A 26,737-nucleotide genomic window follows, 5' to 3' on the forward strand; every position below is an offset into this window, starting at 1 on the left:
GCTGAAACTCGCTAAACACACGTGTCATAATCATACTGTCATTACTCACTGTCACACACTCAACGGTCTTTAACTCACAAACTGACATTAACACACACTAGCAGCTCTGTGTTACCAGGGTTTAGGTTTCTGTTATAAGACAGAGATGCTTTAGTTACACATTTATGAGATGTGATCCAGAGCCATTAAACATGAGGTTTACAGTAACTGTCAGTGTGAAAACACGGCCGACTGCATGTCAATGGAGGACAAGAGCGTTCACACTGATGTTACAGTAACTTAAGCATTCTGTCTTGACTTTGATATTATCTGAGCTACTGTAGTCATAATACTTTCACAACGCTCAGGGTGAGATCCGAAACTACTGCTGTTAACACAGTACAAACATCTGATTTACACACTTTTACACAAGCATCTACACCCTCACTGAATGAACAATAACATCATTTTATTGCTCTTTCTGACTTATATTATCTTAACTTTCTTTTTGTGTTTACTGAATTGTTTTTATCTCAGGAGATTCAGGAGACTTCAGAAAAAGTCTCTGTTTACTTATCATTTAATGTCATAGTCTAGGTGAAGATATTTAAGAGATCTTACTGAGGTTTTTATCCCCTATAGATTAACATACGGTGCTCACGGTCAAAATAGTCACACACGTATACTAAAAATATTAATCACAAATTTTGCAGCCTCATTCAAACATTAACTCTTAAATACCCTGAAACATTTAAACTTTAAAATCTTTAAACATTACCCTAATTATATACTGTACTATTAAAGGTGCACTCAGTCATTTTTTCCTCATTAAAAAAGTGTAACTCCTAAAGACATGAATTGTAATTTTGCAATATATGTTGGAAGTCATGACCACTCACATTACAACTCCAATCAGTAACCTTATAAAAGCTGTTTTATTCAACATGGAGAGGGTCCGCACATGTTAGAGTCACATGACCAGCCGAATACTACTCACTTAATCTCAGTAATCCTCTTATTGGACACTTTCAGTCATTGATTAAAGTAATCATGGCTGACTGTGAATAGTACGTTTCTACAATGGCATATGAAACTGAAAACTGTTGATTTTAAATGATGCTGCATCCAAGCTGCTGTCAGTGTACATCCAAGATGACACAAAGACAAAAGTTACTAAATGCATCTTTAATGCAGTTAAGTGGAATTGCAAAAAATAATGACTGAAAAGTACTTTCCCAGAATGCGTTTTCTTTACTTAAAATTACTATGTAATCGCAACACAAACACTTTGAGTGGAAAGAACCTAGTTGAATTGAGTAAACCGAACAAAATTAGACTTGTCAATGAAACTCAAATGAATCTCTTTTTTTGTGTGTGCATTTTTCTCCCCCTTTTCTCCCCAATTTGAAATGCCCAATTCCCAATGTGCGTGGTGGCGTAGTGACTCGCCTCAATCCGGGTGGTGGAGGACGAATCTCAGTTGCCTCCGCGTCTGAGACCGTCAATCCGCGTATCTTAACACGTGGCTTGTTGAGCGCGTTACCGCGGAGACATAGCGCGTGTGGTTCACGCTATTCTCTGCAGCATTTGCGCACAACTCACCGCACGCCCCACCGAGAGCGAGAACCACATTATAGTGACCACGAGGAGGTTACCCCATGTGACTCTACCCTCCCTAGCAACCGGGCCAATTTGGTTGCTTAGGAGACCTGGCTGGAGTCACTCAGCACGCCCTGGATTCAAACTTGTGACTCCAGGTGTGATAGTCAGCGTCAATACTCGCTGAGATACCCAGGCCCCACCCCCCAAATAAATCTCTTTAATTTCTTTATGTACTAACTACTGAAAGTGAATGTTCGCATGCTAAATACAGTACATGCTGGTTTGAAGCACTACAGAGTGTAGTTTAGTAACTGTCTTATGGTTAGCACAGCATTTACTCAACGAAGTGAGCAACCAGTTTCGTGTGCGACATCTACCTGTCCTCATCGTTAGCTCAAGCTCCACCTAAAACTCCAACATAACAGAAGCTCTTCTGAATCTCAACATAACATATCATATTTATTGCACTAAAACACATAAAATAACGAGGGTTGTCAATCATGCAGTGGTGAATTCTCAGGGCCAGCAAAGTCTTCTCTGCTGGTGTAACATCCAAATAAATAAATATTTTTTCATCCTTTCATTCTCAATCACCTTTTTGCCTGTGTATTTTCAATTGCTTTCCACTCTTAATTAATCTACAAACAAATAGAGAAAAACAAAAAGTTTATCCAGTCAGAATTTATTCCTCGATGCTTACAAGCGAAGTGTGACAACTGTTTCACAAATGCAGTCCCGATGCAGGGGCATGATGTCACACAAACATGTCCATACTCAGGGAGATATACATAGTAAGTGATAAACATTCACTTTATTAAGTAATATCGATAAATGAGTTTGTTTCCACATTACACGATATTAAAGCTTGTTAAACAGAAGCCTGCAGAAACAGGTGTATAAAACATTATAATCTCTTTTGATAATCGTACACCTGAAGCACAAATGCTAGCGCTGCAGCATTGTTTATCTAGGAGACACCTCTAATGAGAGTCAAACCCCTGCTAAGCTAACGGGAGCGTTGCAGTTCCGAATATCGGGGAATGGGATGCATTTATGGTCGGAGATATCAAGTAGGAATATCCCACATCCAACTTGAATGAAACAGCATAACCGTGTACCCTGATGAAAAGAAATTTATTGCAAGCAACATTTAAATCGCAAATATTATTAGATAGATTTTCCCAGGTATTATAGACCTCCTTGGTAGATTCATATGAAAAATTATGATTTTTGAATGTCTGTTCGGGAGACGTTCATTTCACAGAACAGTCATGCTGCAGTTAAGATTAGGCTTGCTTGAGCATTAAGTGTCGTTTCAAGTTCTGGCTTTCATGCATGGACGTGTTTTTAAAATGTCAGTTGGTATTATTATTTAGGTGTGACATAATGTATGATGGGCATAGGGTGTCTTATTCATTGTGAAACTGTGTTTTCTTAATGGCATGAATCACACTGAAGGCCTAGACTTAAAATGCACGGCCTGCCACTGCAATCGTGTAATGTTAAAAATGTAAAAAATGTAATACAATTAATGATGTGGTATGCCGATTAATTAATCAAATTTATTGCAATTATTTGCATATATATATATTTGTTGAGGAAGCCCCTCAGATAACAATAATTCAATATATAATGATTAAATCATTATAGATAGTTGTATTTAAATAATTATAATATATATACACAGGTCCATCTCAATAAATTAGAATGTCATGGAAAAGTTCATTTATTTCAGTAATTCAACTCAGATTGTGAAACTCGTGTATTAAATAAATTCAGTGCACACAGACTGAAGTAGTTTAAGTCTTTGGTTCTTTTAATTGTGATGATTTTGGCTCACATTTAACAAAAACCCACCAATTCACTATCTCAAAAAATTAGAATACATCATAAGACCAATAAAAAAAACATTTTTAGTGAATTGTTGGCCTTCTGGGAAGTATGTTCATTTACTGTATATGTACTCAATACTTGGTAGGGGCTCCTTTTGCTTTAATTACTGCCTCAATTCGGCGTGGCATGGAGGTGATCAGTTTGTGGCACTGCTGAGGTGGTATGGAAGCCCAGGTTTCTTTGACAGTGGCCTTCAGCTCATCTGCATTTTTTGGTCTCTTGTTTCTCATTTTCCTCTTGACAATACCCCATAGATTCTCTATGGGGTTCAGGTCTGGTGAGTTTGCTGGCCAGTCAAGCACACCAACACCATGGTCATTTAACCAACTTTTGGTGCTTTTGGCAGTGTGGGCAGGTGCCAAATCCTGCTGGAAAATGAAATCAGCATCTTTAAAAAGCTGGTCAGCAGAAGGAAGCATGAAGTGACTTCCAAAATTTCTTGGTAAACGGGTGCAGTGACTTTGGTTTTCAAAAAACACAATGGACCAACACCAGCAGATGACATTGCACCCCAAATCATCACAGACTGTGGAAACTTAACACTGGACTTCAAACAACTTGGGCTATGAGCTTCTCCACCCTTCCTCCAGACTCTAGGACCTTGGTTTCCAAATGAAATACAAAACTTGCTCTCATCTGAAAAGAGGACTTTGGAACACTGGGCAACAGTCCAGTTCTTCTTCTCCTTAGCCCAGGTAAGACGCCTCTGACATTGTCTGTGGTTCAGGAGTGGCTTAACAAGAGGAATACGACAACTGTAGCCAAATTCCTTGACATGTCTGTGTGTGGTGGCTCTTGATGCCTTGACCCCAGCCTCAGTCCATTCCTTGTGAAGTTCACCCAAATTCTTGAATCGATTTTGCTTGACAATCATAAGGCTGCGGTTCTCTTGCTTGGTTGTCCATCTTTTTCTTCCACACTTTTTCCTTCCACTCAACTTTCTGTTAACATGCTTGGATACAGCACTCTGTGAACAGCCAGCTTCTTTGGCAATGAATGTTTGTGGCTTACCCTCCTTGTGAAGGGTGTCAATGATTGTCTTCTGGACAACTGTCAGATCAGCAGTCTTCCCCATGATTGTGTAGCCTAGTGAACCAAACTGAGAGACCATTTTGAAGGCTCAGGAAACCTTTGCAGGTGTTTTGAGTTGATTAGCTGATTGGCATGTCACCATATTCTAATTTTTTGAGATAGTGAATTGGTGGGTTTTTGTTAAATGTGAGCCAAAATCATCACAATTAAAAGAACCAAAGACTTAAACTACTTCAGTCTGTGTGCACTGAATTTATTTAATACACGAGTTTCACAATTTGAGTTGAATTACTGAAATAAATGAACTTTTCCACGACATTCTAATTTATTGAGATGCACCTGTATATTATAAAAAGAACAATAAAGATCATTAAAATGCATTACATTATAGTGGAACACTAGTAAAGCATTAAAAATTATGGAATGGGGGGTATGGGTATCTCAGCGAGTATTGACGCTGACTATCACTCCTGGAGTCGCGAGTTTGAATCCAGGGTGTGCTGAGTGACTCCAACCAGGTCTCCTAAGCAACCAAATTGGTCCGGTTGCTAGGGAGGGTAGAGTCACATGGGGTAACCTCCTCGTGGTCACTATAATGTGGTTCTCGCTCTCGGTGGGGCGTGTGGTGAGTTGTGCGTGGATGCCACGGAGAATAGCGTGAAGCCTCCACACGCACTATGTCTCCATGGTAACGCGCTCAACAAGCCACGTGATAAGATGCGTGGATTGACGGTCCCAGACGTGGAGGCAACTGAGATTCGTCCTCCGCCACCTGGATTGAGGCGAGTCACTACGCCACCACGAGGACTTAGAGCACATTGGGAATTGGGCATTCCAAACTGGGGAGAAAAGTGGAGAGAGAAAAATAAAAGATGGTAACAACACTTTACAATAAGGTTCCATTTGTTAACATTAGTTAACATGAACTAACAATAAACAATACTTTTACAGCACTTACAAAGCTTTAATTTCAACACTTATACATGTTTAAAATCAATGGTTGTTTGTTTACATTAGTTAATGCACTAGAAAACAACAACTCACACTTCTCCGTCATTCTTTTAAATTCAGCATTTTGAACGTGACGTCTCCTCAGCTTCTGTGACATTATGGGATAGTAACACATCCAGTCGATACACACATCAGAATCTCTCCGGATGTTGTAGATCATCAGGGATTTCTCGCCTTCTGTTTCATGAATGCTGAGGATTCGGACGTACTTCTCCATTGACATCCTGCTTTTGGCATACTACTGTATGTAGTAGGGAAGTATACATATTTGGACACAGCGAGTGTTTAAACTCTTCAGGAAGTCAGTCTACCAATCGTTTAGTTGACTGTGCACATTAAACTGAAATAGGATAAAGTATTTAAACATTGAAGAAATAACACATTTGTGGCATTTGTTTAGTTAACTGCACATTCATCCTCAGACATTATAGTCAGCGGAAAGGTTTTCTTTTGCACTGTTAGCGATGCTGGTGACAGAACAGAGATGAGAGGTCAGAGCACCGTTAACCTTTGACCTTAACACTTCACAGGTCAAAGTGATGATGCCCAACCACGTCAAACATTCAGAGGACTGAAAACATCCTGTCCGACTGACTCTGTTTTCAACTAGATGTGTAGAGTTCAGGTGCAGTTCAGATGAGTGTTTGTCCTCTGATTTGTTGTTATTATTCTTCATCTCTTCTGTGTTTCCTGATTGGTGATGATCCCTCATTTAGATATTAGTATATTGCATTCCTCCACTTTACATTGAAGCTTTTCTGATAAGCTTTTGTCTTTATCTGAAATCACGTCACTCAGATCGAGACTGTTCAGTCTGAATTTTGCTTGTTACGAAGTATAATTCCATGTTATAAGTTGCTGAGTACATCTCCACATTATATATGAGAACAGGCCGCCTCTGGCCTGCCCTTTGACCTTTCTAACACTGCATTATTGTGTACGTTTACATGATGCAGTAATACAGATGTGATATAGAAAGAGTTATACTGAAAATGCCCATTGACTATCATAAATATTACCACTGAGATCTGTTATGTACGTTAAAGAGCAAAAGACAGACAGATGACTGATGGTTGAAGGGATGTTTTCCCCTGTAGGACACAGACTGATTTGGGCACTTTGCATATTCACAAAGCACTGAGTGCAGGGGCAGTTCTGACCTCACCAAAAGCCTTTCCTTGCCCTCAGATTTGGCAGTTATTCTTCTGCGGACACAAAGAGAGAGAAAATAGCTGCAATTATGTGAGTTCTCTTGATTGGTTAGTCTGTTGGGGATCAGCTGAGCGGGACTCCTGAAGAAAAGCTGGCAGGTTAAAAACGAGAGCATTAGAATGGTTTCATATAACACAGAAACATCACCAATGACAACAGCTATATAGTTTAATGCCAAAACTGCTGTGTGGATAATTTAAATGTCACTTAAAGGTGCTGTAAGCAATTTTAGCCGTTCTGCTTCCACAAGACTGAGACGTTGGATTAGCCACGTCCCCTATTTCTAAAACCCCGCCCCCCAAATATACCAAATGAGCTTTATTGAGACCGACACGAGCAGAAACGGTCATCAAAACAACAGATGCAAAACAGCGCCCTCAACTGACATCTGTTATGAACAACATGGCATAAAAATGGCATTAAGCCTCAATAATTCACTGCATCTAAAATACTATGAGAATGTACAAAATGATTGACAGGCAGAAAGTGTCATTGTCTTTGGCACATATTTGTTTGTTGTTTACAGAGTCTAGAGCTGTCACAGACACCGGTGAGATATCTCACAACACTTATTTCATTAATATCTTTCAGGGAGTAGAATTTTTTTTGCATTTCCATGAAAAAATCGCTTTCAGCACCTTTAAGTCATTGCAATGGCTGTAATCTGTGACATTAATAATTAGTTGATGTTTATTTGATGTATCTAAACAAAAACTGTTCTATAACTAACTGCTTATTCTGTCTAGAAATACAAATCTGTAAAAACGTCAACTTTTAGAAAAAAAAATTTCTGTGACTGAAATATAACAAACCCTGTTTATTTAAAATGTTACCTATATATATATATATATATATATATATATATATATATATATATATATATATATATATATATATATATTTAAATTGCAATTTTTTAAAAATTTGTTATGATTTATTTTTCTTTAATTTGGCTAATATATTTACTCTTAGTATGGATTGTATTACACCTGTGTGATGTAAACAATGTGATTTTAGTGTGATAATATCACTTTTCTGTGAAAAGTTATACCCAATTTTACAACGTTGCCATGATGACGTAACGTTGGCAATAAATAACAACAGCAGCCTGCAGTAAAAACGACGATTTAAACAACTTTCCAGCTCAAATAATGCACAAGTTTTAACAGAAGAATTAATGTAAGTGCATTTATAAAATTATAAGCATCACATTTGTGCCTTTAAACCCTCCAAAAAACTGGCCCCATTGACTTCCAGTGTAAGTGTCTCACTGTAACCTCGATACGAGTCAACATTTATTTATTTATTTATTTATTTTTTTAGTAATCAACATTATGCCACAATTGCTTTTGATTGAGTTGAACTTTTATTGAACCTGGAATATTCCTTTAATTCGTATTATTAGTCTTTATCTAGAGGCCAATGTTTCCTAATTCTTACTGTAAATTTGATTGACTTAAATTGTTATTTAAGCTTGTATTCTTTATTGTTTTTTATTCATTATTAATACTATTCCCTTTGTAGTCTTTCGGGGGTTGCATTTGTTTGACAGAACTCCATCTCCCATCATCCTGTGCGCATGCGTCATGTTCAGTGGGCGGAGTCTCTCGCCTCGTTCAGCTCGCGCTGCGGGAGGAGCTCCGGTGAGCAAACCGACACACAAACCGAGTGGAAAATGTGAAAAGAAGGATCCGGGACCGAGAATAACGACACAAAACCGTCATAACAGTGTTTATCTGCGGATATGAGATCATATGTAACTGGACAGAATCGCTGAAGGTGAGATATTTATGAGAAATTTAACGCGTTTCATCCGTCCAGCGGTCAGCTGAAGTTCCTCAGTCACCGCGTATACAATAAACGCGAGAGACGCGACGCAACCACAATGCTACGGTTGTACACAACGAAGCTGTCTATGCCGGACGCACAAGACGCGACGCTAGAGAAATAGAACGCTCCGGTCACGATCAACGCGGCGCTTGTTTTCGGTGTAAACGGGCGCTTCAGTAATAAATGACCGTTAAAATAACCGCCACTTCACGAGATCCGATTTAAATGTTTGATTTAAAAACAAGAAGTGAAGTAAAACTGTGAGTGTTTAACGCGTGTGTGTGTGTGTGTGTGTGTGTGTGCAGGCTCTTTGTCACCCGGGAGGCGGAGCTCAGGTTTGGTTTAATGTGACCCTGTACTGCGGGGTTTGTTTCTCTCGGGTGTGGAGGGGTCTTAGACGGATTTTGATTGGTGTTTAATATGGAGTTATATATGTGCCACAATTCTGCACGCGCAAAATTATATTTTGAGCGTGCAAAAAATTTCTGTACACGCAAGATAAAATTTTTAGCATACAAAAAGTTATTTTGCACGTGCAAGATGATATTTTGAGTGCAAATAAAAAAGTTTTGCACGCTCAAGATGAAATTTTTAACGCACAAAAAATTTTCTGCACACGCAAGATAAAAGTTTTGAGCGCACAAAAAGTTATTTTGCACACGCAAGATGATAATTTGAGCGCACAAAAAAATGTCTGCATGCACAAGATGAAAGTTGTGAGCGCACAAAAAGTTATTTTGCATGCGCAAGATGATATTTTGAGTGCAAATAAAAAAAGTTCTGCACGCGCAAGATATTTTGAGAACACAAAAAACGTTCTGCACCTGCAAGATGAAATTTTGAACACACAAAAAGTTATTTTGCACATGCAAGATGATATTTTGAGTGCAAAAAAAATTCTGCATGCACAAGATGATATTTTGAGCGCACAAGTGCTGAGTGCTGGCAAATGCTGCTGACTCATGAGCTCTGATTGGCTACTTTAGTCACCTGGTTTGGTTTAAGTGTTTAGGTTCTTCGTCGTCACAGTTGGCAGGATATTTACATATCTCTCTTGTGATTGGTTGCTCATTTGAACGTTGGCCCGAAGTTCTGTACATGCCTATGATGCCCAAATAATGCTGTCTAGGTAGGCAGCTCACTAGTCTTTTTGCATAGTTTTGAATAGCTCTGGGTATTGATATAGATTTCCAGATTCAGTTTCGATTTACAAGCTCTCGATTTGGGTATATTTCAGTTATAATGTCCATTTTGCTTGCATATGAAAGAAATTCAATCTCAGCTAAAGCAGTAAGGCATGAGAGGCTGTGCTATATTGTGAATATAGTCACGGCTGAAGGGCGTTGTTAGGCATGATGCGAAGCGGAGTTGTGACTATATTCACAATATAGCACAGCCTCGAGTGCCTTATTGCCATTATAAAACGCTCACCACATAATAAAAATATTAAGGACAAAAATGTTCATTAAAATGTTTTCTTTTGTAAGTAAAATCATCCATCAGAAAATATAGTCACTGACAGTAAACAGTAAACAGACCGTTGCTAGGCAACAAGAATAACTGTCAGGTGCTGCGGAGTGATACAAAGTTCTGTGAAGAGGTCAGAGCTGTGATTTATCATGAATAAAACACGGCTGTTGACCAATCAGCATCCAGGACCACAACTATCTGTTTTATAATGTTAATTATACAATGGACCTTCAAACTTGGTACATTACAAAATATTAACTTTACACATTTTATTTTAACATTAGTTTTTCATCTTTTTGCAAAATTGCATAGGTTAGATTTATGCCTGCAACAATTAAAATAATTTGCTAAGGGATATTCAAGATCTATTCTCTGAAAACAAGTAATATGTTATTAAATAATGTTTCTCCAGCATCTAAATAATGGGCACAGTCTGTATTATCTTTTATGTTCATAGTTTCTCGTACCCGTTAAACATGGTAGTCACTTGTCTGGATGGTGATATGCATATGGTAATAGTGTGCAGATGAGGTTATGCATAGTAAAACAGGCATTGTACACTCCATATATGGTCATTTTTGGGAGGAAACAAGTGGGTAATAAATCGCTAGCTGCGCTGTGTGCAGGTTCTGGCATACGTAGGGTTTTATAAATCCAATTTTTTTTTTGGTGCGTGTCCGGTTTGTTTATACGTTTACTTTAATGGTGACTGTGTGTGTTTGTTTCAGGGTGTTAAAGCAGCACTATGACAAACACACTCATCTCAGAGACATGGATAGAGTTTGTGGAAATCTCACTCTTTAGGGCCTGAAATACCCCAACCCTAATCATCACCTTCTGGGTCTGTATTCATTCAATCTGTGTCCTGAAAGAGGAGCTGTCACTCAAACTCATCAAGATGATGGACGGGTGTCTCCACAGACACCCTCACAGGGTTTGAGCATGCCCAGTAGCATCTAAACTCCCCTGGTGAGCCGCCGGACACAGAACATGGCCCAGACCAGTCTACTGCAGGGCAAGCGCTTCTACTGCCGAGAGTGGGTTTTCCACAAGATCCAGCACTGCCTGAAAGAGAAAACCAACAACCTCAGCGTTCCGGGAACCACAGAATCGCTGAACCCTGGCAGCGGGCCGCTCCCTGGGCCGGGTAAGGCTGGGTCGTGGGGGGTTCTGCTGGTAGGCGGGCCAGGCAGTGGGAAGACTGCTTTATGTACGGAGTTACTGTGGCCCGGTTCCGTTCACGGCGTCCACCGCGGGCTGCACCAGCACTGTCTGGGCTTCCACTTCTGTCGGGCAGAAGACTCGGACACACTGTGTGTGAGCACGTTTGTCCGTGGGCTGGTGGCTCAGATATGCCAGTCAGGACTCGTCCCGGATTATGAAGAGAAAGTGAGAGAGCCGGCGATCCAGAGCGCTCTTCAGCTGGGAGAGTGTGAGAGAAACCCTGCAGAGACCTTCAAGAGGTGAGGAAAACACACACGCACACACACGACGATATTGCTGTGCATAGTTTATTGGTAGAGCAGGGGGTTATGGGTAAAACTCTGTTGTCTTTTAATAGTTTTTGGCAACAATAATTTTTTGCTATATTGGTCCCCCACCCTAACTTCATATTAAAGCAATGCTTTTTGTAACAGACAATATTTTTGCAATATCTATATTAGGGATTGACCAATATGGGTTTTTTAATGGCAGATGTTGATATCCAGACAGCAGGGTGGCCCATAGGCCGATACAATGCCGATATATCACACAATTTAATATAGCTGGATTTTCGTGAGGTTCGTGAATTACATCTGTTTAAACAAGGTATCTACATATTTGCAGATGATATATAATAGAAGTTTTATTGATATTTACCTTTTATCATTAGAAAAGTTACAGGGAAACTGTTGAGGAGAGGCTGTTAGAAAACATGCTTTAGAGGTAAATAAATGTGCGCTACACAGGATGCTGGATTTGCTCAAGTTGTGTGAGGTTGGTTTATTACATTTGTTTAAATGAGATATCTGCATTGTTGCATATTTACCTTCACTTTAGACATCACTCTCTGTGTTTACATGAGTACCTCACCAAGACGGGCATTTTGGCAGAATTTTGAAATGTATTTGACCGTTCAGGTGCGCATTAGTGCGAGCATGTTCAGCACACACACATACGCCATCTGTCAATCAAACAGGGCACAGCTGTTGCTAGATCGCTAGCGAATTATAAAATTATGTGCTCTGGATTAATTTAACAGTAGAATAAGAATATAAACTTTATTATAAGTGACACAGGCCTAGGCTATCACAAATATAGCCGTTTTTTAAATTTTTTATTGACGTTTTAATCAGTCTGCTTGTCCGGTCAGGCAAGTAAATTTCTCTTTCACTTGCCCTTTCAAAAATGCACTTGTCCCAGAGAAGCGTTAATGTCAAGCCCTGATTAAATATTGTATTCAACATTCTCCGATAACAATTTTTTCTTCTGCAGTATAGCTCCTAGAGTAAATGTACGTTGTTTTAAAGGAGTTTTAGATATTATTTTGGAAACAAGCCAAAAAAGGAAAAAAGACTACACTCTCTCACCTTTCTGTTCACTTCGATCCTTCTTTAACTCACAAAAAAACAAACTTTCTCTTCTTAATAGAGCTGCGTATCACCGATTTTCTTCATGATAAGATACACAGTGCACAGTGGACACACATATTATGATTCACTACATCGCGAGCAATCATGTTATAATCTAGCTGCAGCAAACGCACGTGAGTGACGAGCGTCCCCGCGCCAGAGTGTGCATCAGCCGGGAGAAGATTCAGTCAATTCCCCGGTCACTTCACGCAACTCATAGACATGACGTGTCTATTTTTTCCACACCGTTTATTTTCATAACCCGCTTCCTTATTATTTGAACTTTAATAAAGGATGCTTTAAAGATATAACGCTGGGGTGTTTCATTGCAAAACAGAATGCGGCACAATAATTGTTTTATCTCAATTATCTTGTTTTCATAATCATTGGAAGCCAAAATCGTAATTGAAAATAAAATTCAATTAATCGCCCAGCCCTATTAATATCTATAGCTTTGACTGACACAACATAGGTATCGTTTGAAAGTTTATAACTACAATACATGCAGGCATTATGCCCAAAACTGAACAACTTTATTCATGAAAAATAAACAGAACATAAAATATCAAATATCATTACTTAGAGGAGACGATTATCTTTCAAACGAGTCCACACACAAGATAATCAGATGTATAGATCATTAGATAATCCACATAAAGCACAATGTTACATATGACCACCAGGAGATGGCGCCAAATACATGACACAGACTCAATGATGACTCAAATGACACAGAATGAAACTCATTCTGTGAAATCTCATTATTAAAATCATGTCAGCATGCTATGCAAACCTTTAGTCATTGTTGTGTTTGCATGTGTAATGTGTAAAAATTTTCTCGGATACAGTTGACATGATTGGGAACAAAACAAAAGCAGTTTTCGGAGTCACCTTATTTACACCCAGAGATATATAATGTCAAATAAGGGGAAAAAAGTACATTTTTGGCTCAATTATTATTATTATTTTTAGCAGTCTCTTAGGCTGAGAGTCTAAGAATGTATCATAATCTATATCATTAAAAAATTGGAAAAGTTTTCTTTACAGTGATACCAAACACTTCACCCTCCTTGTTGTTTTTTGTTTTTTTTGTTGAGTTATAAGCCTTTAATTTTGGGTATGCCACTGAAACAGGATATCTTTAAAAACACCCTCAGAGCTTAAAGGGATAGTTCACCCAAAAATGATAATTCTCATCATTTACTCACCCTCATGCCATCTAAGATGTGTATGACTTTCTTTCTTCATCAGAACACATTTGAAGAAAAATAGAGAAATATCTCAGCTCAGTAGGTGCTTAGTGGCTGGTGATGCGACCTTTGAAGCTCCAAAAAGAACAGACAGCACAAACATCATCAAACATATTCTAAAGCGAAACAATCGATTTTGCTGTGAAAAGATCAGTACTTTTTAAATGTAAATCATCGCTTACGGTCAGCAGCAGTATGCGCGTGACGCAATCGTGTTGGCATGTTCACGCGAGGACAGATGCACGTGCAACACACCTGGAACAGCAGCGCTGTTTATAACTGAGTAGGAGGAACTCTGTACAGAAGCACATTTGGTTTTAGTTTAGATCTGTATTTGTATCTTGTTTTTTTACTCACAATGGTGCATTTGTGATCTATTGTTTTCTGTATTATAGTGCTATAATGGATGTTTTTTAGAAAGTGGAATTGCTTATTCAACTCAAATGAGGTGTGCACCATTTCTAAAACAAAATTTTTAAACAGCCATATTTTATAATTACAAAAGAAGGGTCAAAGGACTATTTATTTTCACTATTTTAACAAAAATTATTTTCCAGAAAGGCAAGGAACTATCTTTAAAATATGCACACTTTGTCACATCCATAATGATTTAAACGTTTAAGTTTATATCACTCAAACAATATTTACTGAAATAAGTTGGTACTTTCTGTACAAAGCTAACTTATGATGATGTTAAGTATGATGAAGAAATGGCCCTTCGTTACTTTAAACACCCATACAACATTACAGTTACGGTTGCTTCATATCATTTCATATATTTATCATGGAGAGAATCACAAACCTCCACAACTCGTTCTTTGCCATGATAATTCAGATAGATCACTGACTATTGCTTTGATCTATGACTTGTTTCAAACTACTACATTTATAACCAGTATTTGTGAAGAAATTATTTTCATCAATTTTGCGATTTTAATTGTAATGTGATAAACGTCATCATATACTGCTGCACTGCTCAGTGTATTCTGCTTACGCTAGAGGGCGCCACTCGCTCGCACAGCGCTGTCTCAAGCTGTTTATGCATACTTCAAAACGCAGCCTTTTAGTATTCCTGCAAGCCCATATCGAGATTTCAGTCTTATTTCAGTCCATCATGCACACGTAATGGATAGCATACAGATGTCTCAAAGATCAAGGTCTACAGGTTTGAGCGTTTTAGATGGGTTTCCCCGCATCAGGTCAAATGATCAATAGTCGCATTGATCTCTGAGCTCTCTTATAGTTTTGAGGAATAATCTACTAGCCTGGTTTGACACTGCTTCTTTACTGTGTGTGACCTGTGTTAATTCTGCTGTCAGTTCACACATGTGTTAGTGTTGTAACACATGGACTGTACAAACTCTACAGTGAAGGACTCTAAGAACAAATCACAACTCCTATTTAAACAATCCTCTGAATTCTGTTGTGCGATTAGAGTCTTTAGGCCCATTCATTTTCTCTTTCTCTCTGTTTGAAACTGCAGTGTAGCGATTAAGAGCAGTTTTTGTGGTATCTGTGTTGTGAAGAGTGATTTGGTCAGTTTTACAAAGCCATCAGAGAGAAAGTGGTGAAGATACAGTGAGGATGTGGATCTGTGTATGGATCAGATCTCTGGCATACTGTAACACTGCATACTGCAGACCGTTTTACATTTATATCTGCTTAATTTAGACAAAAAGTCATATTGCAGTTTCCTTTTGACCAAAATTAGGTAATGTTTTTCCCATCCAAAGAGAGAAGAAATAAAATGGTGAATAAAAAAAAAAAGAAAAGAAAAGAAAAACACTTCAAATTCACATTGTACCTGTTTTTGTCCACTTGTGATAGGGTCTCTGCCCACTATTCATCATCATTATTTTTTGGAACCCAGTCTGCTGAAGTACTATGGTCCATATAGGGCAAATCAAGGCCAGTTGTATCACAATACATTTCTATAATCACAAATACGTCAGAATGATGACTGCACACCCTCAGTAGAGTTTTCTCTCTCCCTGAGGAAACAAAAAGTGTGGTCATTTTACCTTTGGAATACATTTGTTCTATATTTAAACTTCTCATTAATGTATCTACATTATTGGCTTAATGTTAACATGAATGATACATTCTTACACAGTTGTTGGGATCTATCTTACAAGACTTTTGTTACACTAGTACTGAAATAAAAATGGAATCTTTAAAATATGTAATGAACATTATTTCATTGAAGTGTTTAGTTGAAGACTGTTCTTGACATATCAGCTCATCAATATACTTTAGTCAAAAGGATTTAACTCATTTCACATAATTATATAAGGAAGGTTTCACTTAGACTTTGGCTTTAAACTCATTATTTCTGACAATTCAAAGAATTAAAGGAATATTCTGGGTTCGATTTAAGTGAAGCTCAATGGACAGCATTTGTGGTATAATGTTGATGACCACAAAAATTAATTTCGGCCCTCCTTTTCTTAAAAAAAAACAAAAAAAAAACAACAACTGTGTTACAGTGAGACACTTGTTTATTTACAAAAAGTGTAGGGTAAATCTGTAAACATTAAAATACTCACTGTTTCAAAATTATAGCCACAACCACATAAACAATATGTGTGTTAACATGATTTTACTGTGATAAAATAATCTGTTCATTTATTCTAACAGCAGACAAGTGCTTGATTTGACCAAGAGACAGATGAGGTGATGGTCATGTGGTCAAGAGCTAATGAAGGATGAAAGGGTGGGGCGCTGTCTGTCTGTCTCGTCTGTCTGTCTCTTAGAGATGATTCAGCATTTTAGAGTTGAAGGCTCAAGGCCGATTTATACTTCTACATCAAACGTTTAAGCCGTAGACTCGTGGTTTGCATTTATAGTTCTGTGTTGGTGTGTCTGCGTCCTTCTGTGAGTTCACTGCAAAGTGTTAGTATTAATATATTAAGAGAAAATGCCTTCATTTCTAAAATATCTATACTTTAAATAAACAAGGAAAATACAATTTGTGGATTCAGAAGTATTTATTAAATTATTGCAGCATTAAAACGGGTTCATTAAAATTTGTACATGTTGAGATTTAGGTATTATTTATTATACATAAGAGAGAAAGTAAATCAGGCATATACTGTATGCTTGCTTTTGAGTCGCTTAATATACACTGGCGGCCAAAAGTTTAGAGTAATGTTCAGATTTTGCTTTTATGTAAAGAAATTGGTACTTTTATTCAGCAAAGTGGCATTCAACTGATCACAATGTATAGTCAGGACATTAATAATGTGAAAAATTACTATTACAATTTGACACTTAAACTACTTCAAAGAGTTCTCATTAAAAAATCCTCCACATGCAGCAATGACAGCTTTGCAGATCCTTGTTATTCTAGCTGTCAGTTTGTCCAGATACTCAGGTGACATTTCACCCCACACTTCCTGTAGCATTTGCCATAGATGTGGCTGTCTTGTCGGGCACTTCTCACGCACCTTACAGTCTAGCTGATCCCACAAAAGCTCAATGGGGTTAAGATCCATAACACTCTTTTCCAATTATCTGTTGTCCAATGTCTGTGTTTCTTTGCCCACTCGAACCTTTTCTTTTTGTTTTTCTGTTTCAAAAGTGGCTTTTTCTTTGCAATTGTTCCCATAAGACCTGCACCCCTGAGTCTTCTCTTTACTGTTGTACATGAAACTGGTGTTGAGCGGGTAGAATTCAATGAAGCTGTCAGCTGAGGACATGTGAGGCGTCTATTTCTCAAACTAGAGACTCTGATGTACTTATCCTCTTGTTTAGTTGTACATCTGGTCTTCCACATCTCTTTCTGTCCTTGTTAGAGTCAGTTGATCTTTATCTTTGAAGACTGTAGTGTACACCTTTGTATGAAATCTTCAGTTTTTGGGCAATTTTAAGCATTGTGTAGCCTTCATTCCTCAAAACAATGATTGACTGATGAGTTTCTAGAGAAAGCTGTTTCTTTTTTGCCATTTCTGACCTAATATTGACCTTAAGACATGCCAGTCTATTGCATACTGTGGCAACTCAAAAACAAACACAAAGACTATGTTAAGCTTCATTTAATGAACCAAATATCTTTCAGCTGTGTTTGATATAATGGCAAGTGATTTTCTAGAACCAAATGATCAATTTAGCATGATTACTCAAGGATAAGGTGTTGGAGTGATGACTGCTGTCTAGATTTGATCAAAAATGTCTTTTTTCAAATAGTGATGGTGCTGTTTTTTACATCAGTAATGTCCTGACTATACTTTGTGATCAGCTGAATGCCACTTTGGTGAATTAAAGTACCAATTTCCTTCCGAAACAGCAAAATCTGTACATTATTCCAAACTTTTGGCTGCCAGTGTGTATGAATATATATATATATATATATATATAATATTCTGGCATACTTTGACACCCTGTGCTGACAAAAATATTAAAACCATATGGGTGTTGTTTTAAAGCTTAGAAGCTGGACTTTACAATGCATATAGAGAATACTAACTCTTAACAGGTGCTTTTTAATTTTCTGATAAATTACAAGTATTTGATTTTCATAATTTGTGAAATATGATTATTTATTGTACACAATTCTGTCAAACATACTGGTCAAAACATCATACAGATAGGAAACGTCTCAAATAAGATGCAACAAATATTGTTTCTCTCACATGCAGATGCTCCCGAAAAACAAAACACAATCCAAACACAATATGACATGGTCACTGATCAGTGGATATGATGCATAGATTTTTTTTTAAATCTTGGAGAAAATGTGACACTACCTCAGATATGTTTTTATCATCTGTGGGATGGTCTCTGGTTACAAAGCGGACCAGTCATGGCTGGTGTGGTCTGCGTCGACGCGACGTGTGGTTACATTTATGAAGAGGTGCACATCAGGCTACGGCATAGGTTCAAAACAGAACTATAAATCACCTTCTGGCCACATACAGACAGATCTGAGGGGCATCTGTATGAGAAACAGAAATCTGTGTTTTCTCCAGAGACTGTTACACCAGAGATGCAGCACTTGTATTAACATTAATGGGTGAAATTGGAACACCCAATATGACGTATATAGAAAAGAAAGTCCCGCCTTACAGGTAAAAGAGCCAATCACCTATTAGATACAAACATCGACTGTCAGTCAATTTGAGAGCACGCATGTGCATCAGCAGTGTGTGTAATCTGATCTAAACAAGCACAATTTATGATACCATTGTTGTCAAATTTTACTGCTGATTTGAAATTTGTTCTTTGATCATAATCTTGACTCAACTTTGTTTTAGGTGTCGGTCTCTCCCCATTCAAGTAGACAGGAGCTGGACTTTTATGCCGCTTGTATCCATATAAAATACATGCCAGGAAGCGTTCCAAAGATAGCCACCGAGTGGACTGACTTGCCTTAAAAGGGACTTTTCTCAGACATTTTCATAATAATAGTAATAATAATTCCTTACATTTATATAGCACTTTTCTAGGCACTCAAAGCGCTTTACATAATATGGGGGAATCTCCACAACCACCACCTGTGTGCAGCATCCACCTGGATGATGTGACGGCAGCCATAGTGCACCAGTTATTGGTGGAGAGGAGAGTAGAGTGATGTTGCCATTTCTGGGATGGGGATTATTAGGAGGCCATGAAGGGTCAATGGGGGGTGTCCTTCTCCAATTTGGTCAGGACACCGGGGTTATACCCCTATTCTTTATGAGAAGTGCCCTGGGATTTTTAATGACCATTGAGAGTCAGGACCTCGGTTTAACGTCTATCCGAAAGATGGTGCTTTTTTACAGTAAAGTGTCCCCTATACTGGGGCATTAGGACTCACACAGACTGCATGGTGAACACCCCCTGCTGGCCTCCCTAATACCACTTCCAGAAGCTACCTTAGTTTTCCCCAGGAGGTCTTCCATCCAGGTACTGACCAGGCTCAACCCTGCTTAGCTTCAGTGGGCAACCGGGCGAGAGCTGCAGGGTGAAATGGCTGCTAAACTCACAATCGATTGTTGTGGAAATTAACGGTCTGTTATTTGTTAGCGTTAATACGAGAAGGGTCTGGCTGCAGACCTCCAAGCTCAGGCTCACCTGCACTCTCCGTTTTCTGTGATGTCAGTGGCAAGCGCTCATAGGAACCGTAAATACGTAGACGGAAACCGGAAGTCAGCTGGCTGGGAAGCTGGAACGGTTAGTTTTATAAAATTACTATCCTACTATTATAATTGCTATTATTAACTATTATTATTAACTACTATTAAACAATTATTTGTTGTGTCTTTATCTTATGATTGCAATAAATATTTTAAATTACTACAAATTGGTTTATATTTCTATATTCCTGTTGGCAACCCTTTGATAAATGCAACAAAGAAGCTAATCTCAATAATACCAACACAAAATTATTTTCAGTCGGCCTTTTAAAACGATACAGCTCTCCCCCAGAAATTACACATTATTTTATTTTTATTTTTTATTATTTGAAATATTTAAAAAAAAAAATATAATATAAGTCATTAAAATGCATAAACAACGGATTTATAAACTAAAAACAAAATCTTACCATCAGCATTAACACAGCACAGTCAATGCCATAAGATTGGCCTGGAAACCCCTTTATTAGTGCGAAAGAACACCGTAAGTTGACTTCTTACATTGTGGTTACAAAAAGTAACAGTTAAGAAATGTCATGGGATTTACCTGTAAATCAATGGCAGTCTTTTCAACTCACTTTCCAAATTAATCATTGATGTACCAAATTGGAAGGTCATAACAACCTGATCTCATGAAAAGTCATACATAATTTATGAATTGGCTATTTCGTATGGTCTTGCACGATGTTGTTCGCATAAACTCATACGACTTTATCACGTGCAAATTCCGCAGAAGCGCGAGTTCTGCGCACGAGGCGTTAAGGACATACTTATTAATATTAAGCCCTTACCCAAACTCCTTATCTAAACTTAACCAATCAGTAGAGTGTGTAAACATGATAGGAAGCTGTTGTGTGACAGAAGCAAGTAATTGATGTCCAGCGACGTCATTGGCTGTAGTGGAAGTCGTAGAAATTCAAACGAGTGCAGTCGCACAAGATCATATGCCAGATTTAGAAAAGTCGTAAGAATCCTGATGATTTCGCCGTGAGAGTGTGTTGGTCATAACAATGTATGTATGTGCACCAAGTTTTATTATCAGTATTTATTTTAATCAGTTTCTATCAATTTTAATCAATTCAGTTTTTCAAAATCAAAACTTGTTGTAATATTTAAAAAATAAAAAAGTAGCAATTTATCATAATAACGAACTTTATGCACAATTAAATCTCTAGAACAGTTTTTCAAACTGGGTCTGACAGTTGGCAAGTTACCACCTTCACTGTCACTCTTTTAATACAAGAGGGGCGGTAATGGTTTCACCGTATTAATAATAGAATAAAAATATGACTATACATTTTGTTTTATGTGGTCCAGTTAGCATCGGAGTGATTTTAACACCATACCTACATTACCAGATGCTCTAGCATCTACAAGAAATACAAAGAAAGAGCAAACATTCAATAACTAATAGACCATACAGATATCTTTTATTTCCTTGTATATCACTGATGATAAAATTATAAACCGTGTGCAATTGAATATCAAGAAATCATACTTACAGCCATTCTTGCAATTGCAAATGGAGTTCAAATTTCTTATGCGTGCTTGCCATTGACGTCACAGAAAGCGGAGAGTGCAGGTGAGCCTTAAAGTGGAGTTCTGCAGTCTGACCCTTTTGGTTAATACTGCAAAATGCACGTGTAGGACTCTTTTTCTTAAAAAACAAAAAAGAAAAAAGGTTAAAACACGGTTATAGTGAAGCACTTACAATGGAAGTCAATGGGGTCAATAATCTGTAAACATTAAAATACTCACTGTTTCAAAAGTATAGACACAAGACATAAACAATATGTGTGTTAACATGATTTTACTGTGAGAAAATCACTTACTAACCACATCTGTGGAAAGTTACAGTATATGCAATTTTCGTTGCTATGACAACTAGGGATGGGACGATATGGTTATCTCACGATTTGGTTCAATATACGATTTGAGGTTCACGATTCTATATAATCTTGATTTTATATAATAACACTTCAATTACAAAATATATATAAAAATTCTATAATTTCTGAAAAAATGTTTGAGCAAAATGCTCATTATAATTTCTCATCAAAATAAAGTTCTTTAATACACACTATTAATGCTCAATGTTTAAATAATAAATAATAATAATTTCTCTATAAGAAAAGATCACAAACAAATAAGCTTTCATAAATATTTGGTTACAATCAGACAGATCAGGTGCAGAACTTAGAACCGGTCCTGAAAAATCTTCATTTTTCATCTTCATCCTCAAAACATTTACGTATTGTCAAGTAATGTTTAACACAGACCTTATTTTATTCATAAGTTCAAAAACTCCATGATAAAAACCCATAGGAAAATCCAGAGGGAACCCATGGCGAATTAGACTTCCGGGTTCACCTACAAATTGACGTCATGGCTGAACAGCTTTATTGAACCCACTTCATCTTCATTTGTGCGTGTCTGTGGTTCATTTTCTGTGTTGCAGACAAGCCGTGACATGCAGCGCGCAAGCGGCAGTGTGCCCTCTAGTGGTGGATGATTGTATAGACAGCCTTATCAACGTCTGCTGGCATGATGTCTGAATGCATTTGTTCTGAAATTCTGAATAAAATCTGAAATGCAGAATTGGACTACACTGTGTGCGCGGTGTGTTTTGTGCTGTAGATTCAGTTGTGTGGCTGATCTGCCACTGTATAGTGCTGCAGGAAACACTGTCGGAGTATTAAAAAATTGATGATTTTATTTCAGACAGACGGAGAAAATAAAGAGGCTGCAACAGCTGTGCTGCACATCACATCGAGTGTTTCCAGTGTAGATGGCTCTGTTGATTATAGTCGGAGTAATCTAGCTTTGTTTTGTGTCAGTTTAGCCTGAATGAGTTCTTGTTGTTGTTGTTGTTGTTGTGGTGGTAAAGACGTTATACAGCTGTTCCTAGTTTAAGACCAGCTGGTTTATGGGTCCCGTGCTGCAAAGCCCAAAACAGAAACGTACTAACTTCCAGTTCACTTCGCTCTGTCCATCCGTGTTTTGCACATGAAGTGGGTAACAAACTAAACTTTCTGTACATAAATGAGTGTTAGTTGATGTCACTCTTGTTCTGATTGGCTGCTATCTGAAAAGATTCTTGTGTGTCTCTGCACTGCAGTAGTGCATGCTGGGAGATTTCAGGGCATGTGCACACACACACACACACACACACACTATGGTTGAGTGTTGCTCTGTAAATGTGTGTGATGTGGGCGCGGTGCCCAGCTCAGATATAGACAAACTGTCTTATTCAGACTCATTTCTGTGTTTTTCTCTCTCTCTCTGTCAGATATACTGTATACAGTATTAGAATGATGAGCAGAGTTGTAAAGTAGTTGTATAAATTATATAAGTGGTTTATGGCTGCTCTGCAAAACTACATATTTTACTTAAAATCTTATCTCAATGTGAATAATTTTATATCACGAAAATTATATAAATCACAATATAGTAAAACATTTTTTTTTATTGGTTTATATATTAACCCTATAATGACACCTGAATAAAATTTGATACACTGTTGTGAAAAGCCAGAGCATCATTAACGTAATTAAAATTTTGCAATGTACTAGATGTCTGCTGCCACGTGGTGGATGTTTCTGGGCATTTCTTGATGGAAAAATATTTTAATTTAAATGTCCACTTTTGTATTGTATGCACTCGTTTTTATTATGTGACATCTTTGCTGATTTTAATAAAGTTAAAGTGACAGTAATGATTATATTGTTACTGATATTTTAAAATGAGTATTTGCTGAATATAAGCAACTTGTGCTTGGTTAAAGCTGCACTATGTAACATTGTGCTCTCTAGCGACATCTGTGGTTGAAAGTTAAAACTGCAAGCAATTTGCGGAAGAACACTTTACGTCAGTCGTGTTTCGGCAGTGCTCTTCTGGCGGATGAATCTCATGATTTGAGCTTACCTGGACATCGCCTGTGTGTGATCATGACTGGAGCTGGAGTCATAACGTGATGTTTTCATGTTGATATTATGTTATACGATTAAGCATTTGAAACGGAAATATTACTTGCTTTGATGAAGATAAACAACACTCTTATTTACATTTTTTAATGAATTTTACACTTAAATTGCTTTTCTGACACGATACTCAAAGCACTTTTACATACAGAACAGGGGACTCTCCTCAGCCACTACCAGTAGATCTTAATATGATTATTTAAGTGTTTAATCTACTTTTAATGTTTGTATTGTACAACACTTATCGATTTAAGAGGTGTAACTCGTGCTATGGCTGATAAGAGTTCAATAGAAGTCTTTATTATTTTTACACTATATTGTCCAGCCACAGTTACTACAACAGTATGTCTATGCATTGCACACAATAACACTGTAAACTAAAAACATAAAATGAGGATTCAATAATGATGGGGATAAAATATACTTTATTGAACATGAAAATTATATGCTTAAAAATGCAATATAACAATTACAAGAAGTCAATTTCAGAAGTCATAAATATTAGTAAACATGTCACAGTGACTTCACAGGTTGAGACAGGAAAACAAATAGAATAATATTAGTGTAGATGCCATTACATTTATTGCAGAGTTATAGATCATGATCAATGTGTCTGGTTTCTGGTTCTGGCAGTCCTAACTAAAGCAGCCTAATTGTGAGTTGAAGGATAAATTATGTGTATGCCTGAATAAATAGATGAGTCTTTAGTCTAGACTTAAACTGAGTGAGTGTGTCTGCATCTCGAACAGTGTTAGGAAGACTATTCCATAGTTTAGGAGCCAAATATGAAAAGGATCTACCTCCTTTTATGGATTTTGTTATTCTAAGAACTATTAACTGGCCAAAATTTTGCGATTATAATGAACGTGATGGAATATAGTGTGGTAGAAGGTCACTTAAGTACTGCGGAGCTAGACCATTCAAAGCTTTGTATATAATTAACAGAATATTAAAATAAATACGACATTTAACAGGTAGCCAATGTAACGACGATAAAATGGGGCTAATATGATCATATTTCTTGGTTCTAATCAGCACTCTGGCTGCTGCATTTTGAAGTTTCTTGATCTTGCTGGACATCCTCCCAGTAATGCATTACAATAATCTAGTCTTGAGGTCATGAACGCATGAATTAGTTTTTCGGCATCAGCAACAGAGAGCATGTGTCATAATTTAGCAATATTTCTGAGGTGGAAGAATGCTGTTCTACAAACATTGGTAATTTGATTTTCAAAGGACAGATTGGTATCAGATATAACACCTAAGTTCTTCACTGTTGAAGATGATGTAACAGTACATCCATCGAGAGTCAAATTATATTTTAGCTATAAGTTTTGTCGGAATTGAGTAGAAGGACATTTCTGGCCATCCAATCTTTTATTTCATTGATACACTCTGATAATTTGGAGAATTGTGAAATTTCATTGGGTTTTGAAGAAATATAAAGTTGGGTATCGTCGGCATAACAGTGGAAACTTATTCCACGATTCCTGATAATATCTCCCATGGGAAGCATATATAAGGAGAAAAGCAGAGGCCCTAAAACTGATCCCTGTGGTACTCCATACTTAACCTTTGTTTGATTTGACAATTCCTCATTTACACATACAAAGTGGTACGGTCTGATAAATAGGACCTAAACCACAGGACGTGACATAATGACAGAGAAAAAGTTTTATAGTCAATATAGTGTTTGGTGCGTAAAATACAAATGATAAAAATGGATTAATATTGTCTTTGATGTGCTGAACTGTGATACATTTCAATCCATATTTATAGATCAAGAAGAGGAAGTTTTCATGGTCAAACTCTCAAACATTTGATATCTCTGAAAAGCCCAGAGAGTCCTCTGATAATACCCCAAGATTTACCACTGTAGAAACACTTCAATAACTAATGTCCCACACAAAAATCAGGAGGATAATGACCTTTAAAGTCTAATGTATCAAATATTTTTTTTTTCAATTTCTTTTTATAGTTTGTCTAATGGTACAAAAAACAGTTTAATGTAAATATATGTATGTGTGTGTGTATATATATATATATATATATATATATATATATGATTTTCTGACAATTCTTTCATATGTCAGGCTTTAAAGGGTTAAATAGCTATATTGTAATGCCTATTTTTGGATAATCCAGTCAGTTAATTAAATGTATAAATGAAAATTACTTCCTCTTATATAATTTTCTCTTTATTTGGAACTTGATAAACATAGTCAAAGTAAAGAAAAACTACATTTGGTTTTAAATCAACCTTACCATAATGCTAAATTTCACATTATGCCACATTTCCGTCTGATGTTATAATTATTATAACTCTCTTCAAGAAACTCGACATGTAACAAAGGAAATAATACATAAGTAAAAGAAAAGTTGCACATTTCTTATCATGCAGTGGTGATTTTACGCAACCATGATAGAGACGATAATCCAAATGTAAACCGGTTGTCAAATTTCTACCGTCCCTAATCCAATCAGTAAAAACGCATGAAGTGACCAAGTGTAAATACCCCCTTGAGCATCCAACATCAAACTTGACTTTACTCTACAAATATGAGATTTATAAACACAGCTCAACCCTGAAGCTCCGTTCACACTGCTAGCGACATCGCACGAGACAGCGACACCATCCCATTCATTTTCAATGAGAGCACAGCGACTTCTGGCGACACAAGCTGTTGCGGCCATTGGTGACAGAGATCACCGTGGGGAGCGACAAGACAAGTTGAGAAGATTTCAACTTTATG

At 37.3% G+C, this 26,737-nt stretch overlaps 2 protein-coding genes across 4 annotated transcripts in view; both read left to right on the forward strand.

The window, feature by feature from the left end:
* Positions 1-26,737, forward strand: part of nudt6 (nudix (nucleoside diphosphate linked moiety X)-type motif 6) — a 930,254-nt gene that overhangs the window by 673,910 nt on the left and 229,607 nt on the right. The gene's annotated exons all lie outside the window — the stretch shown is intronic.
* LOC127412745 (ankyrin repeat domain-containing protein 50-like) overlaps positions 8,361-26,737 on the forward strand; it is a 40,521-nt gene continuing 22,144 nt past the window's right edge. For both annotated transcript variants that reach the window (XR_007892476.1, XM_051649355.1), the window contains exons 1-2: positions 8,361-8,508; positions 10,758-11,492. Coding sequence is in view for 1 of the 2 variants with exons in the window: in XM_051649355.1 (XP_051505315.1) it covers positions 11,020-11,492 (473 nt within the window). In the remaining variant the exon portion in view is untranslated. The remainder of the gene's footprint in view (positions 8,509-10,757; positions 11,493-26,737) is intronic.

This window comes from Myxocyprinus asiaticus, chromosome 22 (assembly GCF_019703515.2).
Source record: "Myxocyprinus asiaticus isolate MX2 ecotype Aquarium Trade chromosome 22, UBuf_Myxa_2, whole genome shotgun sequence".
Taxonomy (NCBI): Eukaryota; Metazoa; Chordata; class Actinopteri; order Cypriniformes; family Catostomidae; genus Myxocyprinus; species Myxocyprinus asiaticus.